Consider the following 17,047-nt stretch of genomic DNA (forward strand, 5'->3'; position numbering starts at 1 on the left):
GTGGTGTGTGTGTGTGGGGGTGTGTGTGTGGGCTATATGTGTGGTGTGTGTGTGGGCTATATGTGTGGTGTTTGTGTGTGGGCTATATGTGGGGTGTGTGTGTAAGCTATATGTGGGGTGTGTGTGTGGGCTATATGTGTGGTGTGGGTAGTGTGTGTGAGCTATATGTGGGGTGTGTGTGTGGGGTGTGTGTGTGGGCTATATGTGTGGGTGTGTGGGTGTGTGTGTGTGTGTGTGCGGGTTATATGTGGTGCGTGTGTGTGTGGGGGGGCTATATGTGGGGGGTGTGTGTGTGGGCTATATGTGTGGTGGGGTGTGTGTGTGTGGGCTATATGTGTGGTGTGTGTGTGTGTGGGGGCTATATGTGTGGTATGTGTGTGTGTGGGCTATATGTGTGGTGTGTGTGTGGGGGCTATATGTGTGGTGTGTGTGTGTGGGGTGTGTGTGGGCTATATGTGTGGTGTGTGTGTGGGGGGGCGCTTTGTGTGCTGTCTGTGTGCTTGGGGGCTATTTCTGTGTGTGTGTGTGTGTATATATATATATATATATATATATATATATATATATATATATATATATATATATATATATATATATATATATATATATAAATAACATATCTGTGTACCTGTGTATGAGTGTGGATGTATGTAAATATATGTATCTCTGTGTGTGTAATTTATCTGTGGTACAGTGCATTGTCCCATTTCTTTACGTATTTTTTGTTCTGGGTAGAGGCCTCCGCGCTGTCATTCTGCCTATGGACCTGCACTTGCTAGGGCCGGCCCTGGCGTCTCTGTAATATTCTTGTTATAAGAAAACACATAAAAATAAGGCCTAGTTCAATTCAACTTTCCCTAATTGTCAGCATAATTCTTCATTGATACATAAACAGTTGTTCCAATAGTACAAATGGTATATTGCAACATATACAATGTTATAGTGTTTCACATTAGTGGATTTGTATGGGGGTTTTTTTGTTTGTTTTTTTATAAAATGTTGTGCATTACCTTAAATAATTTTTCTCCCATTTTAAAAACGGTGGGGGCGGAGTTGGAGGCGAGGCTGGGGGCAGGGAGACAGGGGGCCCCATTTTGTCATCCTGCCTTGGGCCCCGCAATGGCTAGGGCTGGCCCTGTCTTTAGGGGTTAGTGTTAGTTTTTTTTAAGGGTTTATTGGGTGGGTTTTATTTTTAGGTTAGGGTTTGGGCCGCAATAGAGCTAAATGCCCTTTTAAGGGCAATGCCCATACAAATGCCCTTTTCAGGGCAATGGGGAGCTTAGGTTTTTTTAGTTAGTGATTTATTTTGGGGGTTGGTTGTGTGGGTGGTGGGTTTTACTGTTGGGGGGGTTGTTTGTATTTTTTTCAGTTTAAAGAGCTTATTTATTTGGGGAAATGCCTCGCAAAAGGCCCTTTTAAGGGCTATTGGTAGTTTAGTTTAGGCTAGGGGGGGTTTATTTTGTGGGGGGCTTTTTTATTTTGAAAGAGCTATTAGATTAGGTGTAATTAGTTTAAATATCTTGTAATTTGTTTTTTATTTTGTGTAATTTAGTGTTTGTTTGTTTTTGTAATTTAGGTAATTGTATTTAATTTAGTTAATTGTATTTAATCTAGTTAATTTATTTAATTGTAGTGTAGTGTTAGGTGCTAGTGTAACTTAGGTTAGGTTTTATTTTACAGGTAATTTTTTTTTAGCTAGGTAGTTATTAAATAGTTAATAACTATTTAATAACTATTCTACCTAGTTAAAATAAATACAAACTTGCCTGTGAAATAAAAATAAAACCTAAGATAGATACAATGTAACTATTAGTTATATTGTAGCTAGCTTAGGGTTTATTTTACAGGTATTTAGTTTTAAATAGAAATTATTTAGTTATTAATTGTAGTTTTTATTTAGATTTATTATAATTATATTTAAGTTAGGGGTTGTTAGGGTTAGGGTTAGACTTAGGTTTAGGGGTTAATAAATTTAATATAGTAGCGGCGACGTTGGAGGCGGCAGATTAGGGGTTAATAATATTTAACTAGTGTTTGCAAGGCGGGAGTGCGGCGGTTTAGGGGTTAATATGTTTATTATAGTGGTGGCGATGTCCAGAGTGTCAGATAAGGGGTTAATAAGTATAATGTAGGTGTCGGCGATGTCGGGGGCGGCATATTAGGGGTTTTAATAAGTGTAAGATTAGGGGTGTTTAGACTCGGGGTTCATGTTAGGGTGTTAGGTGTAAACATAACTTTTGTTTCCCCATAGGAATCAATAGGGCTGTGTTACGGAGCTTTACGCTGCTTTTTTGCAGGTGTTAGACTTTTTTTCAGCCAGCTCTCCCCATTGATGTCTATGGGGAAATCGTGCACAAGCACGTACAACCAGCTCACCGCTGACTTAAGCAGCGCTGGTATTGGAGTGCGGTATGGAACTCAATTTTGCTCTATGCTCACTTCTTGCCTTTTAACGCCGGGTTTATGAAAACCTGTAATACCAGCGCTATAGGTAAGTGAGCGGTGACAATAACGTGAAAGTTATTACCGCACCCCTCATAACGCAAAACTCGTAATCTAGCCGTAATATTGCACAAAAAAGTTGTTATAATTTTCTAACAGCTAGATTACGAGTTATGCATTTAGGAAAATTAAAGAACGCAAAAAAAGTTGGGTTATTTAACCCTCTATAATGCTGCCATTACAAGTTTTCAAACAGCCGGCTTGTGCGTGCGATATGTTTGTGTTGAGCTTCATACCGCACACAATCCAAGCGCTGTTTTGACATGCTCGTGCACCCTTTCCCTATAGACATCAATCGGGATAGCGGGCTAAAAAAAACCACCTGCGATCGCGGAATGAAAAGCTCCGTAACGCAGCCCCAAAAATGTCTATGGGGTAAATAAAAGTTATGTTTAAACCTAAGACCCTAACATAAACCCCACATCTAAACACCCCTAATCTGCTGCCCCCGACATCGCCGACACCTACCTACAATTATTAACCCCTAATCTTCCATTCCCGATAACGCCGCCACTGTATTAAAGTTATTTAATATTATTTTTAACCAGTGTGCTGCGGCACACTAGTGTGCCGTGAGAGATCCTCAGGTGTGCCGCGGCAGACTGTCAACAGTGTGACATATTTTTTTTAAATTTTTGCTTGTTTTTGCTTTTTACTCTGGGCCATTTTTTATATTTTGAATGAGATGATCAGTCATTGTGGCGAACATTGCATAGGAATGCAGCCTTCCCCCCTAACAAAGCACACAGCTACCCATGCAATACATTCTCAGGTCTCTGTAACCTTGTGTCTGTCAATGGCTCCTCCTGCAGGCACTGCACTGAGACCCACTGCCCACATTAAATGACTGCACAGGCTTTCATTTAATACGGACAGAGAGTCTCTGTGCGGTGCCTGCAGGAGGAGCCATTGACAGACACAAGGTTAAAGAGACCTGAGAATGTATTGCCTTTGCACGAAGATTCAAATACAATAGCCACCGATAATAATTCAGCACCTTCCTTTACTTCTACGAGCACTCCCATAACAACCGCAGCCTTTTCTGATCCGAAGTTAAAAACAAAGTTATCCTCTGCCTGCTCTCGCTGAGCTGCACTAGCAACTCTCGCGAGACCCCTGACTGACTGTGCTAGATGCCGAGCAGCGGGATGAGGGTGGTGTGTTGTTACCATGGTGACAGCTTATAGGTACTGTCTGGTCTAAAACGAGTAGTATATGGATGACAGTCCTGCAGCAGGGCCAGAGCCTGCTTTGATGCAGGTATGTGGCAAACTAAGTGAATGCATTGCTATTGTGTGATTTGAGTGGATGTTGCATGATATTAAAGATGTGTCTGCAAGAATGTTGGTGACAAAGGGTCGCCAGCGGTCAAAACCAGAGATCCCATCTAAAATCTGTTGTTGACATGTGATTTGCCGAGAAACTACAGTAAAAGGAGAGCTGATGTTTGACAAAGAGCCAAAGCACATGAACAGATTGTAGGCTTGCCTTAGACTGGGCAGAGTGGGTGAAAATCAAGGGTGGCCATGCAGGCGCCTTTAACCCACATACAAACTTTTTCTGTGGCTTAAAGGGGCCTGCATAGCCACTGGTGTTTAGCTTATGTGGTGCAACTACCCTGCTCCATCCAGTGGTTGCCCCTACCCTTGATTTTCACCCACTTGTCTGTGGCTTAAAGGGGCCTGCATGGCCACTAGTGTTTAGCTTATTGTGTGCAACTACCCTGCTCCATCCAGTGGTTGCCCCCACCCTTGATTTTCACCCACCTGTCTGTGGCTTAAAGGGGCCTGTATGGCCAATAGTGTTTAGCTTACGGGGTGCAACTACCCTGCTCTATCCAGTGGTTGCCCCCACCCTTGATTTTCACCCACTCTGCCCAGCCTAAGGGAATCCTACAATCTGCTCATGTGCTTTGGCTCTTTGCTGACTTGGTTTTGGGAGCTTGGAGTTGGCTTTGTGTTAAGGATCAGTCCCTACCCTGGACACAACTGCCCCCTGCAGGATGGGGTGCTCAGGATCCTGGGGTATCTGGCATGTCTTGGGTGTAGTCCTGTCCCTGAAAGGTAAATGCTAGATTTTTTTTAACTTTGCATATTTAATGACATTTCTGTTACTATACTCTGTGTAGTTAAATGTTGTGTCCTTTAAATGTGAAATGTAATTCTGGATTTTAGAATATTGTTATATTCCTAATGTAACGTATTCATCATATACCAGAAATGCAGTCTGCTAGCCTTTCTCTCTGTTTCTGATTTGCCTGGCACTGGCATGTTCTCAGTTCTCAGTTGTTCTCAGTTATATTTTTATTATTATAGTATTGTGCCTCTAGCTTTTAATGAATTGACTAAAATTGACTAAATTTATATATAATATATATATATATATATATATATATATATATATATATATATATATATATATATATATATATATATATATATATATATATATATATATATATATATATATATATATACTGTATTAGTCTACAATGTGTGATTTTGTAAAATGTTGGGATGGTGGTGTGCCGCAGGATTTTTTAATGTGCCACAGCAAAAAAAAAAAGGTTGAAAATCACTGACTTAAACTATCTAAGCAGATACTTGAGGTCAATGATGTTTTTTTTTTTATTATTTCATAATTTTATTGAACTTCAATCCTATTGGCTGATTGCATCAGCCAATAGGATTTTTACTACCTTAATTCCGATTGGATGATAGAATTCTATCAGCCAATCGGAATTCAAGGGACGCCATCTTGGATGACGTCATTTAAAGGGCCATTCATTCGGTCGTCGGATGTCGTTGGAAGAGGATGCTCCGCGTCGGATGTCTTGAAGATGGACCCGCTCCGCGTCGGATGGATGAAGATAGAAGATGCCGTCTGGATGAAGACTTCTGCCTGTCTGGAGGACCTCTTCTGGCCGGCTTGGATGAAGACTTCTGCCCGTCTGGAGGACCACTTCGCATGGCTTCGTGGAGGACTTCGGCCCGGTTGGGTGAACACTTCTCAAGGTAGGGTGATCTTCAAGGGATTAGTGTTAAGTTTTATTAAGGGGGGATTGGGTGGGTTTTAGAGTAGGGTTGGGTGTGTGGGTGGGGGGGTTTTAATGTTGGTGGGGGGGTATTGTACTTTTTTTTACAGGTAAAAGAGCTGAGTACTTTGTGGCAATGCCCCGCAAAAGGCCCTTTTAAGGGCTATTCGTAATTTAGTATAGGGTAGGGCTTTTTATTATTTTGGGGGGCTTTTTTATTTTATTAGGGGGATTAGATTAGGTGTAATTAGTTTAAAAAACTTATTATTTTATTATTTTCTGTAATTTAGTGTGTTTTTTTGTACTTTAGATAATTTTATTTAATTTTAGTTAATTGTAGTTAATGTAGGTAATTAATTTAATTATAGTGTAGTGTTAGGTGTAATTGTAACTTAGGTTAGGTTTTATTTTATAGGTACTTTTGTATTTATTTTAACTAGGAAGTTATTAAATAGTTAATAACTATTTAATAACTATTCTACCTAGTTAAAATAAATATAAAGTTGCCTGTAAAATAAAAATAAATCCTAAGCTAGCTACAATGTAACTATTAGTTATATTGTAGCTATCTTAGGGTTTATTTTATAGGTAAGTATTTAGTTTTAAATAGGAATGATTTATTTTGATTTAGTTAAATTTTATTTAAGTTAGTGGGTGGCGGCGGTGTAGGGGGGGCAGATTAGGGGTTAATAAGTATAATGTAGGTGGCGGTGGGCTCCGGGTGCAGCGGTTTAGGGGTTAAACACTTTATTGAGGTGCGGCGGGGTCCGGGAGCGGCGGTTTAGGGGTTAATAAGTATAATGTAGGTGGCTGCGGTGTAGGGGGGCAGATTAGGGGTGTTTAGACTCGGGGTACATGTTAGGGTGTTAGGTGTAGACATTACCATAGGAATCAATGGGATATCGGCAGCAGCAAACATGAGCTCTCGCTGCTTTCCGACTCCCATTGATTCCTATGGTATCCGCGGCCTCCAGGGCGGCGGATTGAAAACCAGGTATGCTGGGCCGGAAAAGTGCCGAGCGTACCTGCTAGTTATTTGATAACTAGCAAAAGTAGTCAGATTGTGCCGAACTTGAGTTTGGAACATCTGTAGTGACGTAAGCATCGATCTGAGTCGGACTGAGTCCGGCGGATCGTATGTTACGTCACTAAATTCTACTTTTGCCGGTCTCTAGGGTTTGATAACTAAGGCGAATCAGGCTCGCCACAAATACGCTGCAGAATTCCAGCATATTTGCGGTTGACAGCTTGATAAATAGAGGTCATAGTCTCAAAATACATATAGATAAGGATAACATAGTTTTGCATAACAGCAAATTCCTACTTATTAACTTACAAAATGGTGAACAAGCTTTTCTAATCAACAATAAGTGTATGCTACTATATTTCCAGGTACATTTAACATCTGCGCTCATTATCTGTGATCACCTTTAAAGAGAAACAAAAACAAAGATGCATTGAATTCATAAATATATATATTTAATGGAAAAACATTTATATATATATATATATATATATATATATATATATATATATATATATATATATATATATATATATATATATATATATATATATATATATATAGTGGATATAAAAAGTCTACACACCCCTGTTAAAATGTAAGGTTTCTGTAATGTACAAAAATGAGACAAAGATAAATCATTTCAGAACTTTTTCCACCTTTAATGTGACCTATAAACTGTACAACTCAATTGAAAAACAAACTGAAATCTTTTAGGTAAAGGGAAATAAAAATAAAAAAATAAAATAATATGGTTGCATAAGTGTGCACACCCTTATAACTGGGGATGTAGCTGTGTTCAGAATTAAGCAATCACATTCAAAATCATGTTAAATAGGAGTCAGTACACACCTGTCATCATTTAAAGTGCCTCTGATTAACCCCAAATAAAGTTCAGCTGTTCTAGTAGGTCTTTCCTGACATTTTGTTAGTTGCATCCTACAGCAAAAGCCATGGTCCGCAGAGAGCTTCTAAAGCATCAGAGGGATCTCATTGTTAAAATGTATCAGTCAGGAGAAGGGTGCAAAAGAATTTTCAAGGCATTAGCTATACCATGGAACACAGTGAAGACAGTCATCATCAAGTGAAGAAAATATGGTGCAACAGTGACATTACCAAGAACTGGATGTCCCTCCAAAATTGATGAAAAGATGAGAAGAAAACTGGTCTGGGAGGCTGCCAAGAGGTCTACAGCAACATTAAAGGAGCTGCAGGAATATCTAGCAAGTACTGGCTGTGTGGTACATGTGACAACAATCGCCCGTATTCTTCATTTGTCTGGGCTATGGGGTAGAGTGGCAAGACAGAAGCCTTTTCTTAAAAAAAAAAAACATCCAAGCCTGGCTAAATTTTGCAAAAACACATCTGAAGTTTCCCAAAAGCGTGTTGCAAAAGGTGTTCTGATCTGATGAAACCAAAGTTGAACTTTTTGGCCATAATTCCAAAAGATATGTTTGGCGCAAAAACAACACTGCATATCACCAAAAGAACACCATACCCACAGTGAAGCATGGTGGTGGTAGCATCATGCTTTGAGGCTGTTTTTCTTCAGCTGGAACTGGGGCCTTAGTCAAGGTAGAGGGAATAATGAACATTTCCAAATACCATTCAATATTGGCACAAAACCTTCAGGCTTCTGCTAGAAAGCTGAACATGAAGAGGAACTTCATCTTTCAGCATGACAACGACCCAAAGAATACATCCAAATCAACAAAGGAATGGCTTCACCAGAAGAAGATTAAAGGTTTAGGATGGCCCAGCCACAGCCCAGACCTGAATCCAATTCCAAATCTGTGGGGTGATCTGAAGAGGGCTGTGCACAGGAAATGCCCTCGGTTTCTGACAGATTTAGAGTGTTTTTGCAAAGAAGAGTGGGCAAATCTTGCCAAGTCAAGATGTGCCATGCTGGAAAAATCATACCCAAAAAGACTGAGTGCTGTAATAAAATCAAAAGGTGCTTCAATAAACTATTAGTTTAAGGGTGTTCACACTTATGCAACCATATTATTTTAGTTTTTTTTTCCCCTTTACCTAAAAGGGAAAATTGAGTTGTACAGTTTATAGGTCACATTAAAGGTGGAAAAAGTTCTGAAATGAAATTGTCTCATTTTTTTTACATCACAGAAGCCTGACATTTTAACAGGGGTGTGTAGACTTTTTATATCCACTGTATATATATATTATTTTTTTATGTAATATTTAGTGCTGCTCTAGGCATAGGCCTAGTTGGAATTGTGGAGATATGTGCCTGATTATATTTTATTTTTTATTTTTTTCAGATTTGAAAATGTAACTTTATTCTTTTTACAAAATTGTTTCAGGGAATTAAAATGCAATATTATTCAAAGTTGAAATAAAGTTTAAGAAACTTTCAATAGGTGAATATAAATACTTGAAAAGCCTCATACATTAAATGCAACTCTTTTCAAACTTAAATTTCAACCAACACACATTCCCCTGAACCAAAACTCAAGATAACAGCTTAACAAACAAAACATTTGTTTTATTTATTTTTAAAGGTCTGAACGTTATCCCTGCCAGACTGTTAGTAAAGCTTTTCCTTTAATCAGATTATTATTTTACCAGTTCCAAATGTAGAATATATTACATATGTCCACTGTAAAGAGAAACAGGTTCCAAATTACCCTTTAACAAGAGCCTTCGACTGAAGCAGTATTTAGAGAGCATTGCATTCTGGATGATCTTTAATAGTCATCTCCTCTACTCACAACTTCTTTGCAAGTGGGGCGCAATAAAATAGTGTGCTAAAACTGTGCTGTATATGAACCTTTGATGTCACAGAGAGGAGGGTACGGATCTACTATACCCAAGTCACACAGGTTCTTCAGTGCCATAAGATATTTACTCTCACCAAGCCTGTCCAGCCATCTGCGGCAGAATGCAAGAGTGCCAAAGTTTTCATTGATAACATTCAGCAAGTGTTTAGCTCTTGGAAGTCTTATTGGCACATGCCCAACATCAAAGTTCTTCATGTAATGGGAACACTCCATGTCATCATGAACCACTCCCTTTCCTTTACTGCCAAATGTCTCTATTGCATACACCTCTCCTTCCTCCATTCTGGTGGCTTCTCCTTTCACAATTGGAACAGTTTTACCAGCATGTATTCTATAGGGCCCAATGGAATGGCCATTCAGATTGCGAATTGGTTTCACTTGGTATGTTTTGCCATCAATATCAACCTCATAGGATTCCATAACTTCTTGAATTGCTTCTCCAACATCACACAGGCGCACATCGATACCTGAACACTTTATCCCAGTGTTTGTAGCATCTTTGACAGCTTCAAGTAACTTATCATACTTTGTATTGAATGTGACTGTAAAAGCACAATCAATGATCCGACCATTGATGTGTGTTCCAAAGTCAATTTTGCACACATCGTCATATTGCAAAACTGTTGGGTCTCCAGCATTTGGAGTGTAGTGAGCTGCACAGTTATTCGAAGAACATCCTGTAGGGAATGTAAGACCAGCATACAGTTTGTTTTCTTTAATCAGCTTGCGGGAACAGTCCTCAAGCTTTTCACATATTTCAATCATGGGCATGCCAGGTTTTATCCAGCTCATGACATATTTCCTCACTTGTCTGTGAGCATCTGCAGCTTGTCTAAAATCAGTCCAAATTTCTTCACTAGCTTGATCCAAAGCCTTCTTTTCATCATGTGTTGTTCTCCAAGCAGCAGAACGTCCATCTTGTGTTGCTGGGTACTCGCACTCCTGTCCTTTAGGAAAAACTCCACTTGGATACAGATCACAAATTGGAATGGAAGGTGGATCAGTTTGAGATTTGGGGCCTTTCTTCTTCTTCTTTTTCTTTTTCTTCTTCCCAGCAGCTCCTTCTCCTTCCCCGTCTGCCTCATCATCATCTTCATCCTTTTCCTTGCTTTCAAGTGTTTGAGAGTCCAGCTGTTTTATTACATCATCAACAGAAGGGTCTGAAACTCCTTGTTCTTTTTCAGCTTCTAGACCAGTTTTATTCTTCTTCTTTTTCCTCTTCTTCTTTTTTCCGGCAGCATTCTCTCCGCATGGCACCTCCTCTCCCTCTAACTCCCCGTTTACATGGTTCTCACCGTTCACCACCTCCAGCACCGGAGTCTCCTGTAACAGCACAACACCCGCCATGTTACCAAAGAGAGAGGCAAAGCAGCCAAGCAGGCCCTACTAGGGTCGACTCTATCATATGGGAGGAGTGAAGAGGAGATCGTGCCTGATTATATTTTTATGTGTAAATACATCTTAATATTTGAATAGGAACAGAACTCCAACTAGTCCTATACCTGGGCCAGAAATAAATATTACAAATAACAATAACTATAACATTTCAAGGGTAAAAATAGGAACACGGCTTTAAAGAGAATTGCAGCAACAGGAGAGAAAGCAATACCATAGTGAGTAGTAACCATTCTAGAATAGTTAATGCTTTCTTTAAAACAGTTACAGAAGCAATCCCCAAGTTCTGCCATGACAGTAGATGTGAATCTGGAAGACCCTTCAGAAGATCATTAAAGGGACACTGAACCCAATTTTTTTCTTTCGTGATTCAGATAGAGCATGCAATTTTAATAAACTTTTTAATTTACTCCTATTTTAAATTTTTATTCGTTCTCTTGCTATCTTTATTTGAAAAAGATGGCATCTAAGCTTAGGAGCCAGACAATTTGTTGGTTTAGGACACTGGACAGCTTTTTTTTTGGGTGGGTGAATTTATCCACCAATCAGCAAGAACAACCCAGGTTGTTCATCAAAAATGGGCCAGCATCTAAACTTATATTCTTGCTTTTCAAATAAAGATACCAAGAGAATGAAGAAAATTTGATAATAGGAGCAAATTAGAAAGTTGCTTAAAATTGCATGCTCTATCTGAATCACAAAAGAAAAAATGTGGTTCAATGTCCCTTTAAAGTGAAGGTAAACTTTGATGAATGAAAGCCGTTTTTTAAAAATACTATTAAAAACAGGGGCACTTTCATTCATCAAAGTTTAGAAAGCAGTCATTTTGATTAAAAACTTACCTTTGTTTTTTCACAGCCAGAGAAGCTTCCCCACCTCTCTTCACACGTCAGCAATGACTAATCCGGCTTCCTCCAATCACGGCTTTCCCCCCAGGGGAGTCATTGCCTGAGGCCATACCGTGATTGGAGGAAGCTGGATTAGTCATTGATGACGTGTGAGAGGATCTCCGGGTGGGGGAAGCTACTTTGGCTGTGAAAAAAACAAAGGTAAGTTTTAAATCAAAACGGCTGCTTTCTAAACTTTGATGAATGAAAATGCCCATGTTTTTAACAGTATTTTTTAAAAACTGGCTTTCATTCATCAAAGTTTACCTTCACTTTAAGAGAGAGTACAGGGAAGGGATACAGGGCTAATGATGAATAGGGCAACAGAGAATTACTCTTTAGATCACAACGAGAGGGATAAAGGTCCTTCTCTGAAAGGTGTCTCAAAATTTTATCCCATTCACATACGTGGCAATATTCTGGAGAATTTTCAAAAACTTGTAGAATATGATTTGACTAAGTTAGCATATTCAGTACAGGAAAAGCAACACTTTAATCTCTTGAAACAGGAATTGACTACGTTAAAAGGTCTTCAAGAAAACAAAACACTGGTTATCCGTTCAGCTGATAAGGGCGGGTCAGTGGTAGTGATGGACAGGGATTTTTTTGTCCAAGAGGCATTGCGCCAACTCACTGACCCAGACCAGTATCACACACTTGACTTCAATCCCTCATCTAGATGTAAACAAGAGATAACCCATCTCGTGGATGAGGGATGTGAAGCAGGTTATATAGATAATCAGACGAGCCAATTTCTTATAGTGGATAGTCCAATCATTCCTATTTTTAACTTTCTGTCCAAGGTCCATAAATCCTTGGTGGAGGTTAGAGGCAGACCTATAATCAGTGGTATTGGCTCTATGATAGAACCATTATCAAAGTGGCTTGATGAAATTTTACAACCAATGGTGAAAGGGTTGCCTATTTACCTTTGTGACACCAAACAATTACTTGTGGAGATGGAAGAAATAAGATGGATATGGGTGGCTCACAATTGATGTCACTTCTTTGTATTCGTCCATCCCCCACAGTAAGGGTTTGGAGGATCTGGCCTATTGTTTGGAAAGATTTTCGGATTATGAGCAGGGTTTCTGTGATTATATCTTAGAGGTGACAACATTTATTCTGACTCATAATATGTTTGTCTTTGAAGGCGTCCATTACCTGCAGAGATGTGGGACAGCTATGGGGGCCAAGTTTGCCCCCTCTTACGCCAACCTGTACATGGGTTGTTGGGAGCTGTCCCACATCTATACAGGTGTTGGACGTTGGAAAGAGAGGATTATATATTACAAAAAGGTACATAGATGACCTTTTGGTCATCTGGGAAGGCAATGAGACAGAGGCGGCTGCCTTTGTCGAGACCCTAAATGAAAATGACATAGGTATTAAGTTCACTTATGAATTTAACAAAGATAGCATAAACTATCTGGATTTAAATATGTCAGGCATACATGAAGCAGGAGTAGTCACAAGGGTATATAGAAAACCCATTGCGGGGAACACTCTCCTCCATGCCCAGAGCAGTCATCCAAAGAGAGTCTTTAAATCTGTCCTAAATGGACAATTTATAAGAATAAGGAGAAATTGCACACAGGATGCAGAATATGAAAGACAGGCTCTGGAGCTGGAGGAGAGACTCCTCAAGAGGGGCTATAAAAGGAGTGAGATCAAAGCCTCTAGAGAGAAAATTGCAAATGTTAACAGAAAGGAATTGTTCAAACCTAAGAATGTAAGCAATGACAGGTTTGAAGGTGTATCTTTCATAACAGAATATAGTAAACAATACCACCAAATCTGTAACATTGTAAGGAAGCATTTTTCTATGCTCAAAGCGAAAGATGGTTTAACTAATGTAATACCGAAAGGATGTAGATATGCTTTCAGGAAGGGTAGGAGTCTAGGTAATATACTAGCACCGACACAACTCAAAACTGAACTCTCAAATACCTCATCCTGGCTTAGATGTAAGGGTACTTACAAATGCAGTTATTCACAATGTACCGCTTGTGTGTTTTTTACAGCAAGGAGATGGTTTTACTAGTACTGCAAAAGGGGAGAAATTTAAACATTTTTCCTGTTTAAATTGTGGATCATGTTATGTTATATACCTACTCACCTGCATTGAATGTGGGTTACAATATACAGGTCTCACAACAAGAGAGATCAGAGAAAGGATAAGGGAGCATCTAACCAACATAAAAGTGGGGAGATTAACTACACCACTGATAGAGCATTTCAAACAGGCACATGGGGGTAGTGCACGGTTCCTCAGGTGGACCATAATAGAGCTGGTAAAGTGCAAACCAAGAGGTGGTGAAAGGGGAAGTTACTGGCAAAGAGGGAAGCATTCTGGATACACAGGCTCAGAACAAGAGTCCCATATGGATTGAATTCCAAATATGATATTATAAACTTTTGGGAATAGCGGTTCTGGGCCTGTGTATCCAGTTATTAATGTCTTCCTATACATATCAACAATAATAATAACAACAATAGTTTTTTTTCATTTAATGAAAATCGTTAATATCTAGTATTGTTCACATTGAGGATGCGTTCAGAGATCCGTTACAGTTGTTTTATTTTATTTAAATAGACTAGGTACAGGAATGTCAATTTCTTGTTAACCTATGTATTTATTTATTTATTGATTTATTATCAATTTATGTATACATGTATTTATTAACTCATAAAGTTGTTTATTTACTATATGACATATTCATACTTCCCCTTCCATCTCTCACTTTATGATGCAATATTTATCATATTTATCATATTTATCAGGTTAATTCCTCTTGTCTTTATCTGTATTGGTAATACATTTGAATGTCGCCCACGGTTAGGATCATTTTTGTAAATACTTTCATTCGCTTGTTTGTTGGCATTTTGCATTGTACTGAATACTTGAGTATTTGAATACTGAGATGAGGGTTTAGTCTGTATATATGTTTTCACATTAATAGGGCAACACTTTTACCTTAACTTTTGTATGACAACTGAGGAAATTATTATGTCAAAAATCATTATGTTACACATTATTTCTTCCAATGAGATTTTTTGTATTAAGGGTCTTATCACTACAGTGATCAATCGTTTACTCTTCACAAAAGTGAGTTAAAGAGCTAATTAAGCTAGAGAATGATATGGTATGATCTGATTTGTTATAGTAATCTTTATGTACCAATATGACAGCTTTAGCTTTGTTTTGATACGTATTAGCCTTTTTAATATGTGTGTGTGTTCCGCTGAAAGTAATTGGGAGGTGGACATTGTTTTAACCTATTAGCTGGCTCCATTGAGTACTTAAGGTCAATTGGAGCAAGTGACTGCAGCTACGATTACGGCCACTAGAGCCAAAACGCGTCAGCATAAGCAGTCCTTGGAGTGGAACACACACCACTCACCTATCCTTGGGATATGTTTCTATTTTGCAATCTTGTAATGCAATTTTAAAGAATTCTTTGAATAAAGTTTACTACGTTTGTCCTACCGGATTCCAGTGCACCTGTGATTTTTTTATGGATGTATTGACTTTGTAACCAAGGCTTGCACGGCTTATTCCGGATGGTACCCCTGCTTGCACCGGTCCACTCACCTCTTACAGTTTCAGAGAGAGACAGGATACAAGCGGTGCGTGAGGATGACGTCAGACACTGAGAACTTTTGCAACATGAAGGGCAATGGAGCATGGTGAGTCACTAAAAGATCTATTCCGAGAAAGGTAAAGTGATCTTTTGATATTTAGTGTGAAGTAGCTCCGTAACCCTGGGAAGTTCATTTATGCATTTTCTTGCAAAACCGAGCACCCAAGCACCCGAAACCAGCTAACTGTTTTTAGAGGTGAGTGGTGAAGAAGCGGACATTCAACCTTTAGTCCGAATCCAGCATAAAGAAGTTTCCTCTTAACTGAGTATTTACAAGCATTGTGTGCGTTTGTGACCTATAGTGACTACAGGTGCCTTTACCTTTTTGTGTATATTTTAATGATGAATAGGGCCTGATGCAATCCTATAAATGGAGACACTCTTTAATAATAATGTTATAAATGCCTAACTCCCAGTGACAATGATAAGGGATCCAGATAAGATTGGCTAATGATATATGAGAAGGTAGGGATGCTTGTTCTATCTCGTGCAATCTACTAATATGGTGTAAAACTCTCCATTGAGAGACATGCATCAACATATCAGCCTCATAATACCTAAAGACACATGGGATTGCAACACCCTCGTTTTCAGAAGCATATTGTAAGATTCTATGCGCAATTCTTGAGCGCCCACCTCACCATCTGTACCCAGTCATGAGGCTCTGAAATTACAAAAGTAAGTGTTTGGGGAGTAGACGCAGTAAACACCTAAAAATATAAGTAAGTTTGGGTAAGAAGCTCATTTTGAGGGCAGCAATCCTTACGAATCATGAGATAGAGTAGAAATCCCACCTACTCCTAAGTTGTTGTAAAAGGGGCAGATAATTATCTTAGATCCCCTTAGCAATATTATTAGAGGGGTCAATACCAAGATGTTTAAGAGAGGGTGACGGCCATTTAAATGGGTATCGATCTCCAAAGAGATTAATATAACAATGGGCATAGCCTGAGTAAAAGGCCATGACCACCCTGGTCCATTTGGGTGGATACTTAAATGCTTTAAAAAACTCCTTTTTTCCCAGCAAACTCAATCAAACTCCTGCTCTGCGCCAAGAGAGATCACCAAGAAAGGCTGACATCAATCAGTAGACTCAAGAAAAATATTTATCAATCTCTTAGTATTACCTGGACCCTCTCTATTATATTTTAAACCAACTTGATCTGGATGAATAAAGCAATTATGTTTTTTAATCAACAAATTAGCTCTATTATTCTATTATTCTGTTATGTATCCATTAACAGGAGATATTCCTCTTTTCCTTAAAGTTCACATCAAATTTAAAGACCATTAAATACAGCAGAATTACAAAATCAACAAACACAAAATACAAATTGTGGATGTACTGTTCACTACATGCACCCAAAGGGTCACATGTACGGCACATAGTTGCATGATTATGAAGTATTTAACACTACTCAACTACTTAATCGCCATTTACAACACATTTTATCTCCTCTTTTATAATAAAAACATATTTCACTGTCCAGAGTTTGAATGCAGCCTTTTGAGACTCCAGCTATGCGGTTAAGGGTAACAAGACTTTGCATCCCTTAAACCAGCAAAGGGTAAATCAAACAAACAGCATGGTACTGAATCAGTTAAATTAGTTAGCAAGCAACCTTTTGTTCTGGGGGACAGGGAAATCCATAAATATATATATATATATATATATATATATTTTTTTTTTGTAGTTGTGAGTGGATGGAAAAAATTGCAAAAAGCCAAGTGTTGAAAGTGATGAGTGTACTCAAACACTTTTT

General features: G+C 38.8%; 2 protein-coding genes across 2 annotated transcripts in view; both read right to left on the reverse strand.

The window, feature by feature from the left end:
* Positions 1-17,047, reverse strand: part of PDE11A (phosphodiesterase 11A) — a 1,463,629-nt gene that overhangs the window by 1,404,006 nt on the left and 42,576 nt on the right. The gene's annotated exons all lie outside the window — the stretch shown is intronic.
* Positions 9,251-10,749, reverse strand: LOC128645476 (methionine aminopeptidase 2-like). The gene is given in 1 exon segment (XM_053698496.1): positions 9,251-10,749. A coding segment is annotated over 1 exon segment (1,440 nt). The 5' UTR covers positions 10,706-10,749; the 3' UTR covers positions 9,251-9,265.

The sequence above is a fragment of the Bombina bombina genome, chromosome 1 (genome assembly GCF_027579735.1).
Source record: "Bombina bombina isolate aBomBom1 chromosome 1, aBomBom1.pri, whole genome shotgun sequence".
Lineage (NCBI taxonomy): Eukaryota > Metazoa > Chordata > Amphibia > Anura > Bombinatoridae > Bombina > Bombina bombina.